The sequence below is a fragment of the Sinohyriopsis cumingii genome, chromosome 11 (genome assembly GCF_028554795.1).
Source record: "Sinohyriopsis cumingii isolate HCF-2022 chromosome 11, ASM2855479v2, whole genome shotgun sequence".
Taxonomy (NCBI): domain Eukaryota; kingdom Metazoa; phylum Mollusca; class Bivalvia; order Unionida; family Unionidae; genus Sinohyriopsis; species Sinohyriopsis cumingii.
In genome coordinates this window covers 5,843,976-5,861,954 of record NC_142971.1, presented here as the reverse complement: position 1 = coordinate 5,861,954, position 17,979 = coordinate 5,843,976, and the positions used below count along the sequence as shown (strand labels likewise).

The following is a 17,979-nucleotide window of genomic DNA, read 5'->3' as shown; positions in this document are numbered from 1 at the left end:
GATTCAAATGATGTGTGAATGATACTATATAAGTGATAAATTCAAATATATGACAAAGTTTGAGCCTAAGCATTGGTCTTGGCTTGCCAAAGATTTAAATTATTTGACATGTTTCATAAATTTTATTTAAAAAGAACACAAAGGTAATTTTTGTTATATCAACTCTTGAAAATTACTGTCTGTATTTGACAAGACTGCAGCATAGTGTTTTGAAATGACAAAGAATAAATTTGGATGCCTTGGTTACAATAGCTATGCCTTGCATAACATCACAATGTAATTAGTCCTGTCATGAAGTGTTATTATACATGTTACATACAGAAAATTTACATTAATCTAATGCAGTAGTCACATGAAGAAATACCCTGACTTTAAAAGAAATCATTGATAAGTTATAAACCAGAATTTGTGACTTAAATGACACAATAAAATTACCTCTGAAGAAGAGAACATGGCAGGACCTACATCTGTTACCAGGGGTTGCTCATCATCCATACTTTTAACATCAGATCTAGCTGTACTCTAATGGCAAATAAAAATATTCACATGCAATTGCTGTGCAGTTAGTTCTAATTGTTAATGTTAATGGTTAATTTTAAAAAATTGCAAAGGTTAATGGCCCAAAACTAAATCAAAATTAATAACTTTCTGACACTGTTTATCATTCCTGATATCCAATTTGTTGAGGTCTAAAAGTCATTTTAGAGAAAATGGAGATCATTAGACTTTATAAAGAAAAGGAGACATGTTCCTCTTCTCATTCCTCCTTCAGTTCATATTCTTGTCTTCTGGCTCAATGTGGTTAGTAGAGCTCAACATTAACAGTTGCCAAATTGCCTGTGGCAAGTGAAACAAAGGTCAGGTTTGACGAAAGCAAAAAGAACTTGATTGATGGGGCAAATAAATTTCATATCTTACTTATATTTTATTCTCTGCAATATCTACATCACATATGTTCAAATATTCCATTCTTTACTTGAAATGAGTCTATTAAATGTGATCTGTGGTGCCATGAAGTTGGTCTTTTTGTGTTGTCACCACTCTGGTGGCCTAGTGGTTAGAGTGTACACCTTGGATACAGGAGGTTGTGGGTTCAATCCCCAGCCGAGTCATACCAAAGACTTAAACAAATGGTACTAACAGCTGCCTCGCTTGGTGCTCAGAATTAAGAGTTAGTGTTAGGACTGGTCAGCCTGGTGTCAGGATAATCTGACTGGGTGGTACATCATGCTATAGCTATATCCCTCCACCCTTCAGCTGAATTACATACCAGGGGAAGGAAGAGATCCTTTCTAAATGAACATATGACGGAGTCATCAAGACTTAAAAAATCTGAAAGCAAAAGGCAAACCTACATCCCTAGTCCAATAAGTGTACCAAATTCATACAGACATCTTAACCAGTTTTGGAGTTTTGACCTGGAAACAAGTGTGATTAATGGATGGATGGAAAAACAAATGGATAAAACATTAAAACTAATGACTCTATAGAATTGTGAAGAGCAAAAGGCACATCCAGCCCACTAGTCAAATGTGTACTATTATTATCCACAGATAAGAAATTTTGAAGTGAATTATTTTCTGAGAAATTCTTAGCTGAACACATTAACATTAGGAAATAATCTCTGCTACCTCCAGAAACCAGAAATCCCAAAAAGATGAAAATTGTCTTTTGCATCTATAAACAGTCAGATGAAGGGAAAATACTCTCACTCATTATTTCCCTTCACTGCCACCAGGCATTGGCCCATGGTGGATTGTCTATCAGTTCAAACTGATCAATACAACAGTGAGGCTGCTATCATTTGTGGGGAAAGGTTGAAGTGTTTAACAGTAATGAGATCAGGGTAAGAATTCTCACAGAAACATCATTTATAACAAATTTTACTTCCTTTATCAAATACATTCGCATTAACACCAAGAGTATAGGTAAATCATGATCATGATCATTCTACCTTTACCTATGAAGAAAGAATGGCTGGATTCAATATGTGAACGATAAAGAAAAACTGCACTCTGATAATGAAAATACACTTGTGTGACAACAGTACCCAAATAATTGAAAAGAGCAACTTTTCTTAAATAGGTAAAAACCACAAGCAAATCCAGTGAAAATGCTAAACTCAATGCCGATTGTGCTGACATCAAACTTATCTGGTGCTCATCTGGACTGTAACCACTGGACTCACAAAATTTAATTCTTGTTTTATATTTCTCAACTTGGCTTTGTTTTGTTACTTCTAAGTTCTGGTGGCAACAGCAATGATAATTATTTTTAGTCAACTCAATACAACATGATGTCCAAAAAACAAAAAGGTTGCCTTTCTCATATTTTCCCCCAAGCATATCAACATTCCTTTTTATACTTCTATGCTGACTGTGTAAAGTCTATAAGAGGTTAATGATCTGTTCTGTCTTGAATGTGTTTTGTTTGTTGGTTGTCATTTCTAAAAAATGCTGAAGGCATGAGCTTGATCATGTGGTTCTGCATGAAAAATGTTGGTTTTATAAAAGCACAGCGGTGTGTGTGTGTCTGTGTGATTTGGAATTTTAACGTAGCTTTAACAGTGGTACTACTATAGAAGTTATCTGATCAACCCACTGAACCTAACATGAAATTCCAGATCCAGATCAATCACAGCCAAGCCAGTTTCCAAATTTGACCACAATGATTATATTTTCATAATTTTTGCTATTATTCCACTAATTCATAATTTAAGGGTTAAGACTTGTAGTAAAATCATAAGGACTGTCATATCTGTTGAAACAGCAACTGCATCTATGACAGACAATGCCTTTTAAGATTGTGTGGGTGTTAACCCTACAACCCCTTGGTCTTCCATCTGCAGCTGACCCAATGTAATCAAAAAATTCCATACTATGCTGGACATTGACAACATCTTTGGATTTCAATGCAAACTTTGCATATTACGGTCTGTCTCTCTGGACCTGGGAGGATTGGGTGTGGGGCTAGCAACCCAACCCTGTAAAAACCCAACTTGCTACAAAAACGCCAAGAAGAAGGCAGGGGTGATGGGCAAAACTAACTTAAACTCTCTGGACCTGCTATGTCTCCCTTTGGTCTTATAACCTGACTGCAGTACGGTGGACTATATGGATTATAACCTGACTGCAGTACTCTGGACTATATGGATTATAACCTGACTGCAGTACTGTGGACTATATGGATTATAACCTCACTGCAGTACTGTGGACTATATGGATTATAACCTCACTGCAGTACGGTGGACTATATGGATTATAACCTCACTGCAGTACTGTGGACTATATGGATTATAACCTCACTGCAGTACTGTGGACTATATGGATTATAACCTCACTGCAATACTGTGGACTATATGGATTATAACCTGACTGCAGTACTGTGGACTATATGGATTATAACCTCACTGCAGTACTGTGGACTATATGGATTATAACCTGACTGCAGTACTGTGGACTATATGGATTATAACCTGACTGCAATACTGTGGACTATATGGATTATAACCTGACTGCAGTACTGTGGACTATATGGATTATAACCTCACTGCAGTACTGTGGACTATATGGATTATAACCTGACTGCAGTACTGTGGACTATATGGATTATAACCTCACTGCAGTACTGTGGACTATATGGATTATAACCTGACTGCAGTACGGTGGACTATATGGATTATAACCTGACTGCAGTACTGTGGACTATATGGATTATAACCTCACTGCAGTACTGTGGACTATATGGATTATAACCTGACTGCAGTACTCTGGACTATATGGATTATAACCTCATTGCAGTACTCTGGACTATATGGATTATAACCTCATTGCAGTACTGTGGACTATATGGATTATAACCTGACTGCAGTACTGTGGACTATATGGATTATAACCTCACTGCAGTACTGTGGACTATATGGATTATAACCTCACTGCAGTACTGTGGACTATATGGATTATAACCTCACTGCAGTACTGTGGACTATATGGATTATAACCTGACTGCAGTACTCTGGACTATATGGATTATAACCTCACTGCAGTACTGTGGACTATATGGATTATAACCTCACTGCAGTACTGTGGACTATATGGATTATAACCTCACTGCAGTACTGTGGACTATATGGATTATAACCTCACTGCAGTACTGTGGACTATATGGATTATAACCTCACTGCAGTACTGTGGACTATATGGATTATAACCTCACTGCAGTACTGTGGACTATATGGATTATAACCTCACTGCAGTACTGTGGACTATATGGATTATAACCTCACTGCAGTACTGTGGACTATATGGATTATAACCTCATTGCAGTACTGTGGACTATATGGATTATAACCTCACTGCAGTACTGTGGACTATATGGATTATAACCTCATTGCAGTACTGTGGACTATATGGATTATAACCTCACTGCAGTACTGTGGACTATATGGATTATAACCTCACTGCAGTACTGTGGACTATATGGATTATAACCTCACTGCAGTACTGTGGACTATATGGATTATAACCTCACTGCAGTACTGTGGACTATATGGATTATAACCTCACTGCAGTACTGTGGACTATATGGATTATAACCTCACTGCAATACTGTGGACTATATGGATTATAACCTCACTGCAGTACTGTGGACTATATGGATTATAACCTCATTGCAGTACTGTGGACTATATGGATTATAACCTCACTGCAGTACTGTGGACTATATGGATTATAACCTCACTGCAGTACTGTGGACTATATGGATTATAACCTCACTGCAATACTGTGGACTATATGGATTATAACCTCACTGCAGTACTGTGGACTATATGGATTGTAACCTCATTGCAGTACTGTGGACTATATGGATTATAACCTCATTGCAGTACTGTGGACTATATGGATTATAACCTCACTGCAGTACTGTGGACTATATGGATTATAACCTCACTGCAGTACTGTGGACTATATGGATTATGACCATGATGCACAAACACTGCACATACAGTTTGATGAATACATGGTACACACAAGGCAGGCACGATGCCTTAAATCTCTTGCCTTTAACACACAATCTCTCAATTTTCTAAAAGACGTGAACAATGGAAAAATGTTGGGAAGTAAACAAGTGTTCATCTATATATATATATAAATAAATGCCAGCAGTGTCAGTGAAAACAACCAACAACAAGCACCAACAATACTGTGTTGAAGCCCATGAGTCCATAACTGCAACAAATTCAAATAAATATCAACAAATTTCACCTTTATATTAAATAATACATTGAGGTTGTTGACAAAATGTTCATAATCCACAAGATTCAACAGAGAAGACTAAATTTAAGTAAACAACCCTAATCACCTGGCAGTGGTGAATGGGGTTAACAAAACGGGATGGACAGAGTTTTTTCCCTTTAACTATTTGGTAAATAGGAAAGAAATTTTTGGTCTTTCTGGAATGCTGGATTTTCCAGGAAGTGTAGTTTCTTCCCAATATATATGTGATCAAGGAATCTATTCAAAGAAAAAAACCTTTAAGTCTGATTAGGCAAGAACCACCTGAGGTAGAAAATTTAATTTAGTAGGTGTTTTAGTAAAAGTATATGTTTATAACCTGATTAGATTTTTTTTGCCATTACAACTAATTTTGAAATTTGTTTTGCTCTGAATTTGTTTAGATTATGATGTTTTGGTCTGTAGTTGGGGTATTTGCATTTTACAAATAAAAATTTGATTTAAAATACTGCTTGCAACATATCTATGCAAATTGAGACCATTTGCCTAAATTACATTTTAATAATAATTAAGTAATGTTTCTGTAAGGAAAATTTGAAAACCTTCATCTAATTTTATTTTCTTATGCAACAGATAGTATTTTATACTTTTTTTTGTAATTATACTGCTTTAAAACATGATTCCAAATGTTAAACCTTCTTGTATTAGTTCAGGTCCCACTCAATGAAGTCACCAGATCCCTACAGTAATCCATTCCATCCATCTGTCAATCTGCATGACCATCAACAATTTGGTTTCTGCATGATAATTTTAATGGGAATTGTTGGTGTTGTTTGATATGAACTTTATACTGATGAGGTCTCCAATGATTCAGTCTGCTTGGTCATCATTTACCTATGCTCCTAACTTCTGTTTCCACACCCTAACCTTTTTCCCCCAAGTAGTGTTACACTTACTCAAATTGGGCATTCTATATTGATAAGACCTTAAATGATTTTGATTTCAAGCATTTCCTGACATTAATTTATAGGAGTTATGCCCCCTGATTGCCCACCCTATGGTTTTCAGTGTAACTTTACCAAGGTTTGTTCAATGTCAACCAAATTTGTAATATGCAGCTTTGTACTGATGACCCTGATAGAATTTGATTCTCAGAATATCACATCATTTACGAGTTTTATGATCGACAGTCAACCTGACTTTTTCTGCAACATGAGTTTACCAAGATTTGTTGGATTTCAGCCATATTTGGCATTTAGTACTCTCATTTTGTTAACATCACAGTTATAGAAAGCATGCTTCTATTGCAAACAATAATTCAAAGCAAACATAAAACGTCTAAGTGATAAGAATAATCTGCCTTGTACATTACATATAGCGAGCTATGCAAGTCATCCCAGAAACATCTTATAAGGAGCACAATTGACAATTCTAAATTTTGGGACAAAATAATGAATGAAAAAGTGCAATTGTTTTTGTCTTAAAGACAAATTCTGTTATCTTAATATATTTATTTAAACTTCATATTACAGCATACCTTTCCAGCTGACTGTGGTCTCTTTGTGCGAGGGGGTATGTCATGCACTGTTGGAGCTTCAGATTGTGCTCTCTGCTTATGAGTCTGCAGTACATCTTCAAAATCCATTTGATCAAAATTGGTTTTCCAGACCAGCACCTGTTACAGATGGAACTTATAATTAATTACAACAAGCCATTATTTACAATTTATAACTTGTATAATTAATTACAACAAGCCGTTATTTACAATTTATAACTTGTATAATTAATTACAACAAGCCGTTATTTACAATATATAACTTGTATAATTAATTACAACAAGCCATTATTTACAATTTATAACTTGTATAATTAATTACAACAAGCCATTATTTACAATTTATAACTTGTATAATTAATTACAACAAGCCATTATTTATAATTTTGGTTCTTTATTGGTGCACTATACAGTCAAAGCAATGCTGAAATTGTTTTATCGTGTCATGACTTCATCAAGTAAGGAATCAATTTTTGGCATATGAAGGATTTCGTTCACAAGTACCTTGTTATGGGGTTTAACGCCATTTTTCAGCACACAATAGGCTATACATGGCGGACAGTATTAATGATGGAGGAAGAACCCAGGAAAACCCCAGAAAGAACCACCAACCCAAGAGAAGCTAATGGCAAGGTTTCTCACATACCCACATTGGCTTAAACTGCAAAGGTGTAAATGGAACTGTTCTATTACATTCCTGGCAAACATTTTATTGTGGGCAAAAATAATCATTTCCTTGAAGGAGTCCATACAGCATATACAGTTTTCTGTATGGCACGACACTTTCTTAAAGCTTGAACATAGTCCTTTGCATTTACTTAGCAAATTCAGTGCAATAGAACAGTGGCTCATACTCTAGATTGTATAAAATGGCTCTCTGTCCTTTCAATCCACAGTTCATCCAAGCATATCTGTGTCTTATGATATATCCAGATCTCATTTGTGCACTACTTTCTGCCTAAATAATCACTGATTTCTTAAGGGGTGAAATGAAAAGGAGTGAATTTTTTTTTCTTTTTCTGCAGCACTGGTCATGCTGGTATGCACAGTGAAGAGGAGATATGTCCAACCAGACCTAGCTACCAACTGACAGGTTAAGCAAATTTTTAAAAATCTATTGGCAGGTTCAAACAACAACATCAACAATCCCAAAAGTAATTAACCAGCTATATTACAGCTTAAGAACTAAAGGAAGCAAATGTGTATGCCCATAATGCACTATCAAGAATCTAGTATACTGAAAACACAGTAGCAGCAACAAAGAAACCAAAAAGACATGCAGGTTAAACTTTTACATTTTTTTCCCCACTTACACACTCATTACTTGCTGACTGATATTCATTGTCATAATCAATAGTAAATACAATCAATATGTCCTGCATTACACATGATGATAGTTTACACTCAAAGGTCAGGACTTTGGACAAAAGAAACAGAATATTTTAAGCCATGAAAATGTTAGTTAAAACTACCAAGTTTATTTTTAACTCAGAGTGATTCAAACATTTAAGAACGTTTTGCAATTGAATAGAATCACCTCAAGACAAATACAAATGCTGACTCTTGCATTTATTGAGGGCCTTTATTTACATTTTTATACTGAAAAGGTTCACAGCTGAAACAGCGGATGCATAAAATGTACAGGTAGTTTCAAAAACATTTGGGGTCAAAGGAGGGGGCTGCAAAATTACATACAAACACAAACTACACAGAATGTGTAGCAACTAATGTTGGCTGAGGGATATAGAACATTCCAATCAAAACATGGAACTCTTCCTCGAGGAATACAGAACATTCCAACCAAAACATGGAACTCATCCTTGAGGGATATAGAACATTCCAACCAAAACATGGAACTCATCCTTGAGGGATATAGAACATTCCAACCAAAACATGGAACTCTTCCTTGAGGGATATAGAACATTCCAACCAAAACATGGAACTCTTCCTTGAGGGATATAGAACATTCCAACCAAAACAAGGAACTCTTCCTTGAGGGATATAGAACATTTCAACCAAAACATGGAACTCTTCCTTGAGGGATATAGAACATTCCAACCAAAACATGGAACTCTTCCTTGAGGGATATAGGACATTCTAACCAAAACATGTAACTCATCCTTGAGGGATATAGAACATTCCAACCAAAACATGGAACTCTTCCTTGAGGGATATAGAACATTCCAACCAAAACATGGAACTCTTCCTTGAGGGATATAGAACATTCCAACATGGAACTCTTCCTTGAGGGATATAGAACATTCCAACATGGAACTCTTCCTTGAGGGATATAGAACGTTCCAACATGGAACTCTCCCTTGAGTGTAACAGATTAACACTCCATATTTATTGAAAGATAAATGTCACTCAATATAAATGGGGATATTGCTTAAATAACAAGAATGTTTTCTGACACCAATCCAGTTTCGCTAAATAACACTTTCTTCCTTAAATTTATCATTTTTAAATATCTTTCTTACTGCTAAGTTTGCAATGATAATTTTTTTCCAATGAACATTCAGCAGGGATCATAGATTTAAATTCTGCTATTACATATTGGATTCTTTTGCAAAGAGTCTTGTTTTCTGAGGAAAATAATATTTCTTTAAATCTGAGAAATAACACCACCCTTTTCAAGTTTAAAAAGTATCCAATTATACAAGCGTGAAACTTAGGCATTATTTTTGTCCTTTCTACTACCTACATTTGACAACAATCTCTAAATTGTTATGAGTATAATATGCAAGGTACAATTTCAAACTGAGAAGAAAAAAAAAATTGAGAAATTTACTGAAACCATTGTCAAGTCTAAAGATTTGGGACCTTGAGTTCTAGGTTCATTCTATCTACTGCTGTAGAGCTTCTGAGGGCTAATAATAATAATAATAATAATAGTAATGATAATAATGTGAACATAGTACAGTGCCTATTCTCAGCACTTTACAGTATTAGATAATACATAAAAACAAATACAATGACAATATTACAAAAAACTTAACCCCATGAAATTACAAAACAAACATGCTGACAATAATTAAGGAATAAACATTATGTCTTTAAGTATGTTGTAGTTGAAATAGGGAAGTTTTAACTCATTCTTGAGTAAAATCAGTGTTCTTGTGTCTAAGATATGAATTGTATCATGGTATGAATAAGCAAAGATGACATTACTGGTGGGTTTTGGATTAGTTAACCTGCCATAGACCAATTCCCTGCCAAGGGTGAGGTTTCCTCTAAATGGATTCTGATTACGAGGAAACATTTCTTCATCATTCTGTATCATATGTGTGACCATGCATACAGAAATTTTTGAACTGGCAATGTAACAAATATCTAACATAATTTCAGGACTTCACAAAATGTAACAGAGTAGTATCTGTGGCTTCTGGGTGCAGTTTAAATATACAATTCAACATTATTGACAGATTATAAATAAAATAAATTATTAGTGTTCCATTATTGGAAACAATGAACCTTATATTGTACTCATTTAAAATCAAATGTATGCAATGTGGTTAAATAATTTTAAAGCTCTGATTGACTCATTTAGCATCATATACTGTTTCCCTTTCTATAAGGAGTTACCTTCCCATAATAGATATGTTGATAATAATGCATAATACAAGCATATGAAATCTTTATTCATTTTTAGCTAATAATAGTGTTTCACTTAGGATTGAAAGTAAAAATCCTCTTGGTGTCAGAATGAGTGAAAAGCATTTGTTGGTGTTAGAAGTGCGGGGAGGGTGTCTAATTAAGAATCTGGGGTTTTGGATGCACAAATGAGGGTAAAGGGAAACTAGTTATATATAAAAAATTACTACATGATTCCATTTTATATAAATACTCAACCTTATATGAATTCACTGAAAAATATACAATCAGCTTAAACTTTCAAATGTACTCATTCAGTTATATATTGTACAGTAAAAGACCGACCTCTGGGAGGCAAGCCCTTGCCCAAAAGGGAGATAACTTGTACAATACACAAATAGGGAACCTCAAAAGACTTGAAAAACATACAAGTCATTTAATTCATTTAATAAATTTCATATGATATAGCCACTCATTTAATATTCTCTGCATTGTACCTGTTCATCTGAGCCTCCTGATGAAAAGTAATCACCTGACCTCGAAAATGCTACAGCTGTGGCAGGACCCTGGAATATGAAAAATGTTCTAGATATACATTTTATTCAAAGTGGTTTTCATTCATTTTGCAATTTACCATCATAATGAATAATATTGTTACATCTAAGTTAGGCACAATTTATTTCACAGTTACATTGCTGAAGACTGTGTAAGTGATCTTTTTCTTATGCTATAACGACACATGATTTTTAAATGCAACATTCAGTACCTCTGAGAAAATAAATTAAAATTTTAATAGTTAAAGGTGATGCAATAATAATTCATACTGAACAAATGCCTTTTCCATGCTACTTTCCTTTTCACACAAATTTTAGTAGCTGTGTACTAGGTTCTATATTTGTGCATCTTACACCTATGATTTTTAAAATGTATAAAATACATTTATCTTGCAATTCAGATGAATGGACCAGACAATCTGATATAAAGACTTCTTATCTCCTATCTGATCTTTTTTCATATCTGTGAAATAATCATCTATACCAGGGGTGCAAAATCTTTTTTCGGATTGCATTTTCTAAGACCACCTGAGGGCTGTAAACACTAATTTCTTTAATATAATTACTGTTCATTGGCCAGATTTCTGTGTTGTTTTAATTTGTCCTGAGGGCCAGACAGAACACGTTCGCGGACCTAATCCAGCCCATGGGACAGGGGTTGTGCACCCCTGATCTATACTCGTGTACAATTCTGATCAAACTGCAAATATATCACATAATATGCTGGCAGATCTGGTCTATGCTGCTAGCAGTTGGATTTGACTTTTATGTGAACACACACTGAAAACCATGCATGGTTTGTTATAATACAACTTTGGATATGCATGTTTGTGACTGGTCTCCCAAAATTTACAATAATTTCACAAATTTCCACACATACTTCAAAACTTTAGTGCCAAAATAAACATGAGTCTGATTTGATAATTTCACTAATGTTGTATTCTTGCTCATTTTGAAAAATGTAAGCTTTCTACAAAGATGAGAACTGTTGTCCATCAACAACAAAGCCATTAAATGCATCCTGTATACAATCATTATTCAATCCAGTGTAAACAACAGCCATCAGTCACTTGCTCATTCATCTGGCAAATACAACAAAGCACCAAACAATGCATTGGACTAAAAACGTTTGTCACCAGAATTTATAAATCAATTAATTTACCTATTTATGGGAAAACAATGGATTGCCAAATGCAAGCCTGCCATATTAACACAAAGATAACCCAAATAATGCAATTGTTGTAATAAATTGCTAGTTTTGGTACTTATTATGTAACCCTATCATCTTGCCTCAGTCAACCCTTTAAGTGTAACTCCACATTCTGTCTTTCATGGAAGATTTGAATTCACTTAATAATTTTATTAAGCAAAAAACACAATTAAAGAAAATACAATGATAATTAAATACTCTTCCATTATAACTTGCATCTTCTGCACTTTCCTTAAGTTCACCTTGTTGAATTAGCAGTCTACTGACCTGGTGTCCATGTAATGTGTAGAAAAGACGTCCCTCCAACAGGTCAAATATCTTAAGAGTGCTATCATCAGAAGCCGTCAGAAGATAGTTACCACTTGTGTGGAAAGACAGACTGTTAACAGCAGCAGAGTGAGCTAAAGAAGAAGTTTAAAACTCAAATAAAAATGTATTACTGGAAGTTTCTCGATTTTATATATCAGCAACAAAGTCCACAAAACAACTATACTAAAAAATGGGATTAAAAGGTAAATGACAATTTACTAGGTATTATTTTTGTTCGACAATCAATAAAAGTGTCACTAAATAAAGTTTAATTTAAAGATAACCAGGTCTAGTTACACATTGTTTCTTTGTCAGTCAATCAATAGATGTTGCAGAATAAGCTTGCTTGGTCATTATGGTTTCTCAAGTATTTAAACACTTTATAGCCACAAAGCAGAACACAAAAGAAGTTGAAAACATATCTTCTGGACTTGTCAAAAACTCCATAACTGAATAATTGTTTCTTGGTCTATGCTACAGTAATATTTCAGTCCCCCTATATTGTATTGTCACAAATTGAGAAAAAATATACTAACAACTAACTTTCATTATCATCATCCAAAACTTATATGGGGATCTATCAAATGAGACTCCACCATCTGGCTTTACTGGAAATTCCAGTCAATTAGATGTTGCATATTTTTAAGGCAGTAAGTCTGGTTGTTGTCAATTAATAATGAATTTTAATTAAATAAAAATGTGAATCATTGACTGGATGTACAGATGTCCCATTCTTCATGCCATATGACAATGATCAACCCACTATATTTAAAATGCTTTTATCATATTAAAACATTTCAGCAATCATCATGCAGGATCAATATTAATATAAAAAAGCAGTGGCATGAGCAACTACCTTCTTCAAGCAACCGAAGGTCATGATTTTTTTTCAGTACTGAATGAATAACCATTGTAAAACTTGATATAAAAACTAGACTTTTATACCATACTTCACAACCATGACTGCTGAGTTAAGTCTGTATGTGGACTGCAGACTGTTATAAATGAAGATGCACACAAAAATGAGGGAAGAAGTCAAGTTGTTATAGTTACCAATTTCATTAGATTTATCAGGTAAAGTTGTTTGCTTAAGACTGTAATCCAGAATTATGAACTTACTACAAATGCTACAATATATACTGCAGCAAATGGTTTGTGTGCTTAAATGTATTTTATTGTCACAATTGGATACAATGAGATTGGGCAAAAGTTCTAACAACTTAAATTTGTTGTTGTTGTTGTAGTGTTTAACGCCATTTTTCAGCACAAGATAGGCTATACATGGCAGCCAGTATAACTGGTGGAGGAAGAACCCTGGAAAACCCCGGGAAGAACCACCGACCCACGAGAAGCTACTGGCAAGCTTTCTCACATACCCACATTAGCCGAGTCTGAGACTTGAACCCACGCAGACAGAGGTGAGATGGCAGTGATCTAGAACGGTGAGCGCTTTAGACCACTCGGGGCCCCTCTAACAACTTAAATAAGCCCTGGTTTGTCTGTGACATTACAGTATATAATGACCATGGTGAATGATATCTTACTCCTTTTCTCTTATTAAGGAGTTTGGTTTTACTGTGCTGTTATTGTAAAGGTTGATTTCTTTACTGCTTTTTTACATCATTGCTATTAAAAACTGTACACAATGAAACAAATGCAAGTCATAGATTTCTGCATCTGTTCACACGTGCATCTGTTTACATCCTTTGTTTTGAGGGCTGAATCAATGTCATTTGTGACTTAGCTTTTCTTTACTGGCTGTAAATAAATTTACTGATAAAGTGTTCTCATTGCAAGTTTTAAAATTTATGGACAGGATAAGTACATGTTACTGCATGTAATTAAAACAATGTAATGATTGCAAAATGCAGTAAACACTTTTACACTCCATACTAAACTAGCTTTGTTGATGGATGATTAAAATTATTTGCAACATTCCTTAGATTTTGAGAGGCACAGGATATTAATGTTAATCATGTTCAGTGAAGACATAAGTAAACAACCATAGCCACCTAAACGTGGACAGGGGAGGTAATAGGTAAGGTGTTGTTGTTGTTATAGGGTTTAACGCCATTTGTCAGCACAAGATAGGCTATACATGGTGGCCAGTATTAATGGTGGAGGAAGAACCATAGAAAACCCCGGAAAGAACCACTGAACCACAAGAAGCTACCGGCAAGCTTTCTCACATATTCACATTGGCCAAGCCTGAGACTCGAACCCACGCAGACTGAGGTGAGATGGCAGTGATCCTTGACGGACAGCGTTTTAGACCACTCGGCCACCCCAGTAATATGTAAGAGTTTATTCCATATATATAGAGAGAGAGAGAGAGAGAGAGAGAGAGAGAGAGAGAGAGAAAGAGATAAGCAGTTTTATTCATATTTTTTATTATGTATAATGCACAGTTTTAAAAAAATATAGCTTGATACATTATTGATAAATGTTCAAGATTTCACCAAACTCAATTTATATAACAAAAAGTTATGGTGTGCATAATACTTAGATATTTTATAAATAATTGATCATAATATATTGAGAATCAATTTTAAAATGCCTTTATTTTTAAAGGATTAGTAAACTTATTTTTATTATATTAGTTTATAAGTTATTCTGTAAATTAGAATAATATAAACATATTCTTAAATAATTGTAAAGGGGACATAATTAGAAAGAAACAAATCTGATTAATGAATGTCATATAGTGTTTTGGATCTTTTGAATATACTGTATTAAGATGATGAATTATGTTTTATGTATTTTTAAAATGTCATTAATCTGTGCTGTATATGCATATTTCCATGTCAATTATTCATTAAAGAAAAAGACAACATTAATCTGTGCTGTATATGCATATTTTCATGTCAATTATTCATTAAGGAAAAAGACAACATTAAGCTGTGCTGTATATGCATATTTCCATGTCAATTATTCGTTAAAGAAAAAGACAATTACATTAAAATGTAAGCTATGAGGTTACCTTGTTTATGTCATATTATTTATATCACTGATCACTTAGAAACAAAATATGTTTAATGATGTACACAATGTTATTGACTTCAGTTTGAATTCAGTCTGATGAAACAATAAAGTGAAAACCGGTCATGCATTCTATGTGTTGGTGTTGTTTACTATATTGCAAAAAGATAAAATTGTTCAACTTTTTGCAATTGCTCGATCTGAGAGGCAGCAGAGCTTCTCTCCTAATGCTAATGTGATTGGGAAATGTACTTAAAGGTGAAACACTTACTCCTCAACAAGGACTGAATCTATTTCAGAGTGGTATAACAAATCCTTTCTATGAAGAAATTAGTACTAGTTTCAAGGTCACGAGTACAATAAGAATGTTATGATTTTTTCATTCAAATATTAGAAAATGTTCTTCTTTTCCTCAAGAATGTTAGGCCCCTTGCATTTAAAGAAAGAATTTAAAGTTTTTTAAAAAAAGAAATCAAGTGTTCATACTATATACATGCCTGTATAATGTTGTAGCAGCTTGTTCATTCGGATGTCCCACACCTTGACCGTGCTGTCAGTCCCAGCTGAGGCTATACATGTTCCACTTGGGTGAAATTCCACATGGTTTACAAACCTTTAATAATATACAGGTGAAAAGTATATAAAGATTGACGAAAAAGACTGATTTTATTCACTTCAAGCTGCACCAATTGCATACTTTTTAACAAACAAACCGCCAACATTGCAAACAGTCAACAACAATTAAGATTAATTGATGAAATCTCTACATTATTAAAGTAAACGAAGTTTGGGAATACAAATTCTGGGATTGGATCCACATTTAAGAAAGTTTGTTAGGGAACAAAACAACTCACTATAAACCTTTCAGTCCATTACATGACCCAAGAACAGCCAAAATGCCTGGATACCAACTCTGCATGCTTGGGTCAACATGAGTATGCCTTTAGATGTGCCTGGATACCAAACTTTGCATGCTTGGGTCAACATGAGTATGCCTTTAGATGTGCCTGGATACCAAACTTTGCATGCTTGGGTCAACATGAGTATGCCTTTAGATGTGCCTGGATACCAAACTTTGCATGCTTGGGTCAACATGAGTATGCCTTTAGATGTGCCTGGATACCAAACTTTGCATGCTTGGGTCAATATGAGTATGCCTTTAGATATGCCTGGGTACCAAACTTTGCATGCTTATGTCAACATGAGTATGCCTTTAGATGTGCCTGGATACCAAACTTTGCATGCTTGGGTCAATATGAGTATGCCTTTAGATGTGCCTGGATACCAAACTTTGCATGCTTGGGTCAACATGAGTATGCCTTTAGATGTGCCTGGATACCAAACTTTGCATGCTTGGGTCAATATGAGTATGCCTTTAGATGTGCCTGGATACCAAACTTTGCATGCTTGGGTCAACATGAGTATGCCTTTAGATGTGCCTGGATACCAAACTTTGCATGCTTGGGTCAATATGAGTATGCCTTTAGATATGCCTGGGTACCAAACTTTGCATGCTTATGTCAACATGAGTATGCCTTTAGATGTGCCTGGATACCAAACTTTGCATGCTTGGGTCAATATGAGTATGCCTTTAGATGTGCCTGGATACCAAACTTTGCATGCTTGGGTCAACATGAGTATGCCTTTAGATGTGCCTGGATACCAAACTTTGCATGCTTGGGTCAATATGAGTATGCCTTTAGATGTGCCTGGATACCAAACTTTGCATGCTTGGGTCAACATGAGTATGCCTTTAGATGTGCCTGGATACCAAACTTTGCATGCTTTGGCCAACTTTAGTACCAGAAAGGCACATCACTGTAACTTGTCAATAATTCCATAACTAACACAGATATCAAACATTTCTACACAAAAGTAATTCACACATTATGAGATTAAGGTAACCTTTTCAATTAAAGTAGTTCAAATAACACAACCAATACTGAATATGGTTTCATTTTGATCACATGGTTCCTAAGGATATAAACAAGCAAATTTTGTAAATTTCTGTCTCCCATCTTTCATGATAAGGTCATAAAATCTAACAATGACCTTTAGGACTGAGCTGTAAAGTTAGTGGGCAGATATTGAAAGTAGGAAAATTGTATGGCCCTATTTTAAAGAGCATTTGAGAAGTGCAAAAAACCCAAACAGCTTTTAACTTAAGAAAAAAGGAAAGGAAAACATGTAATAGTCGAACATCGGCTTGGTCTGACATCAACCAGATGGAACAGTGGACACTATGACCCTTGCTTTTCTTTGAACCCATGGAGAAACATCAGAGAACTGGATGAACAAGTCCCATAAAGTTTTCCCTATACAGAACCTTTGAAAAAAAGTGAGACTGAAAACATCACTGACATTAAATGTAAATAAAGTGGATTCATGAATGTCAAAGTGACATTAAATGTAAATAAAGTGGATTCATGAATGTCAAAGTGACATTAAATGTAAATAAAGTGGATTCATGAGTGTCAAAGTGACATTAAATGTAAATAAAGTGGATTCATGAATGTCAAAGTGACTTGCCTTAATCTGCAATAG

General features: G+C 34.8%; 1 protein-coding gene across 3 annotated transcripts in view; it reads right to left on the bottom strand.

The window, feature by feature from the left end:
- Positions 1-17,979, bottom strand: part of LOC149787559 (uncharacterized) — a 75,655-nt gene that overhangs the window by 12,993 nt on the left and 44,683 nt on the right. For 2 of the 3 annotated variants that reach the window (XM_089973706.1, XM_089973707.1), the window contains 5 exons: positions 15,933-16,048; positions 12,415-12,548; positions 10,881-10,949; positions 6,772-6,909; positions 436-522 (listed from right to left, as the gene is read on the bottom strand). In XM_089973706.1, the coding sequence (XP_089829832.1) occupies positions 436-522; positions 6,772-6,909; positions 10,881-10,949; positions 12,415-12,548; positions 15,933-16,048 (544 nt within the window). The remainder of the gene's footprint in view (positions 1-435; positions 523-6,771; positions 6,910-10,880; positions 10,950-12,414; positions 12,549-15,932; positions 16,049-17,979) is intronic. The other variant, XM_089973708.1, reaches the window with a different exon arrangement.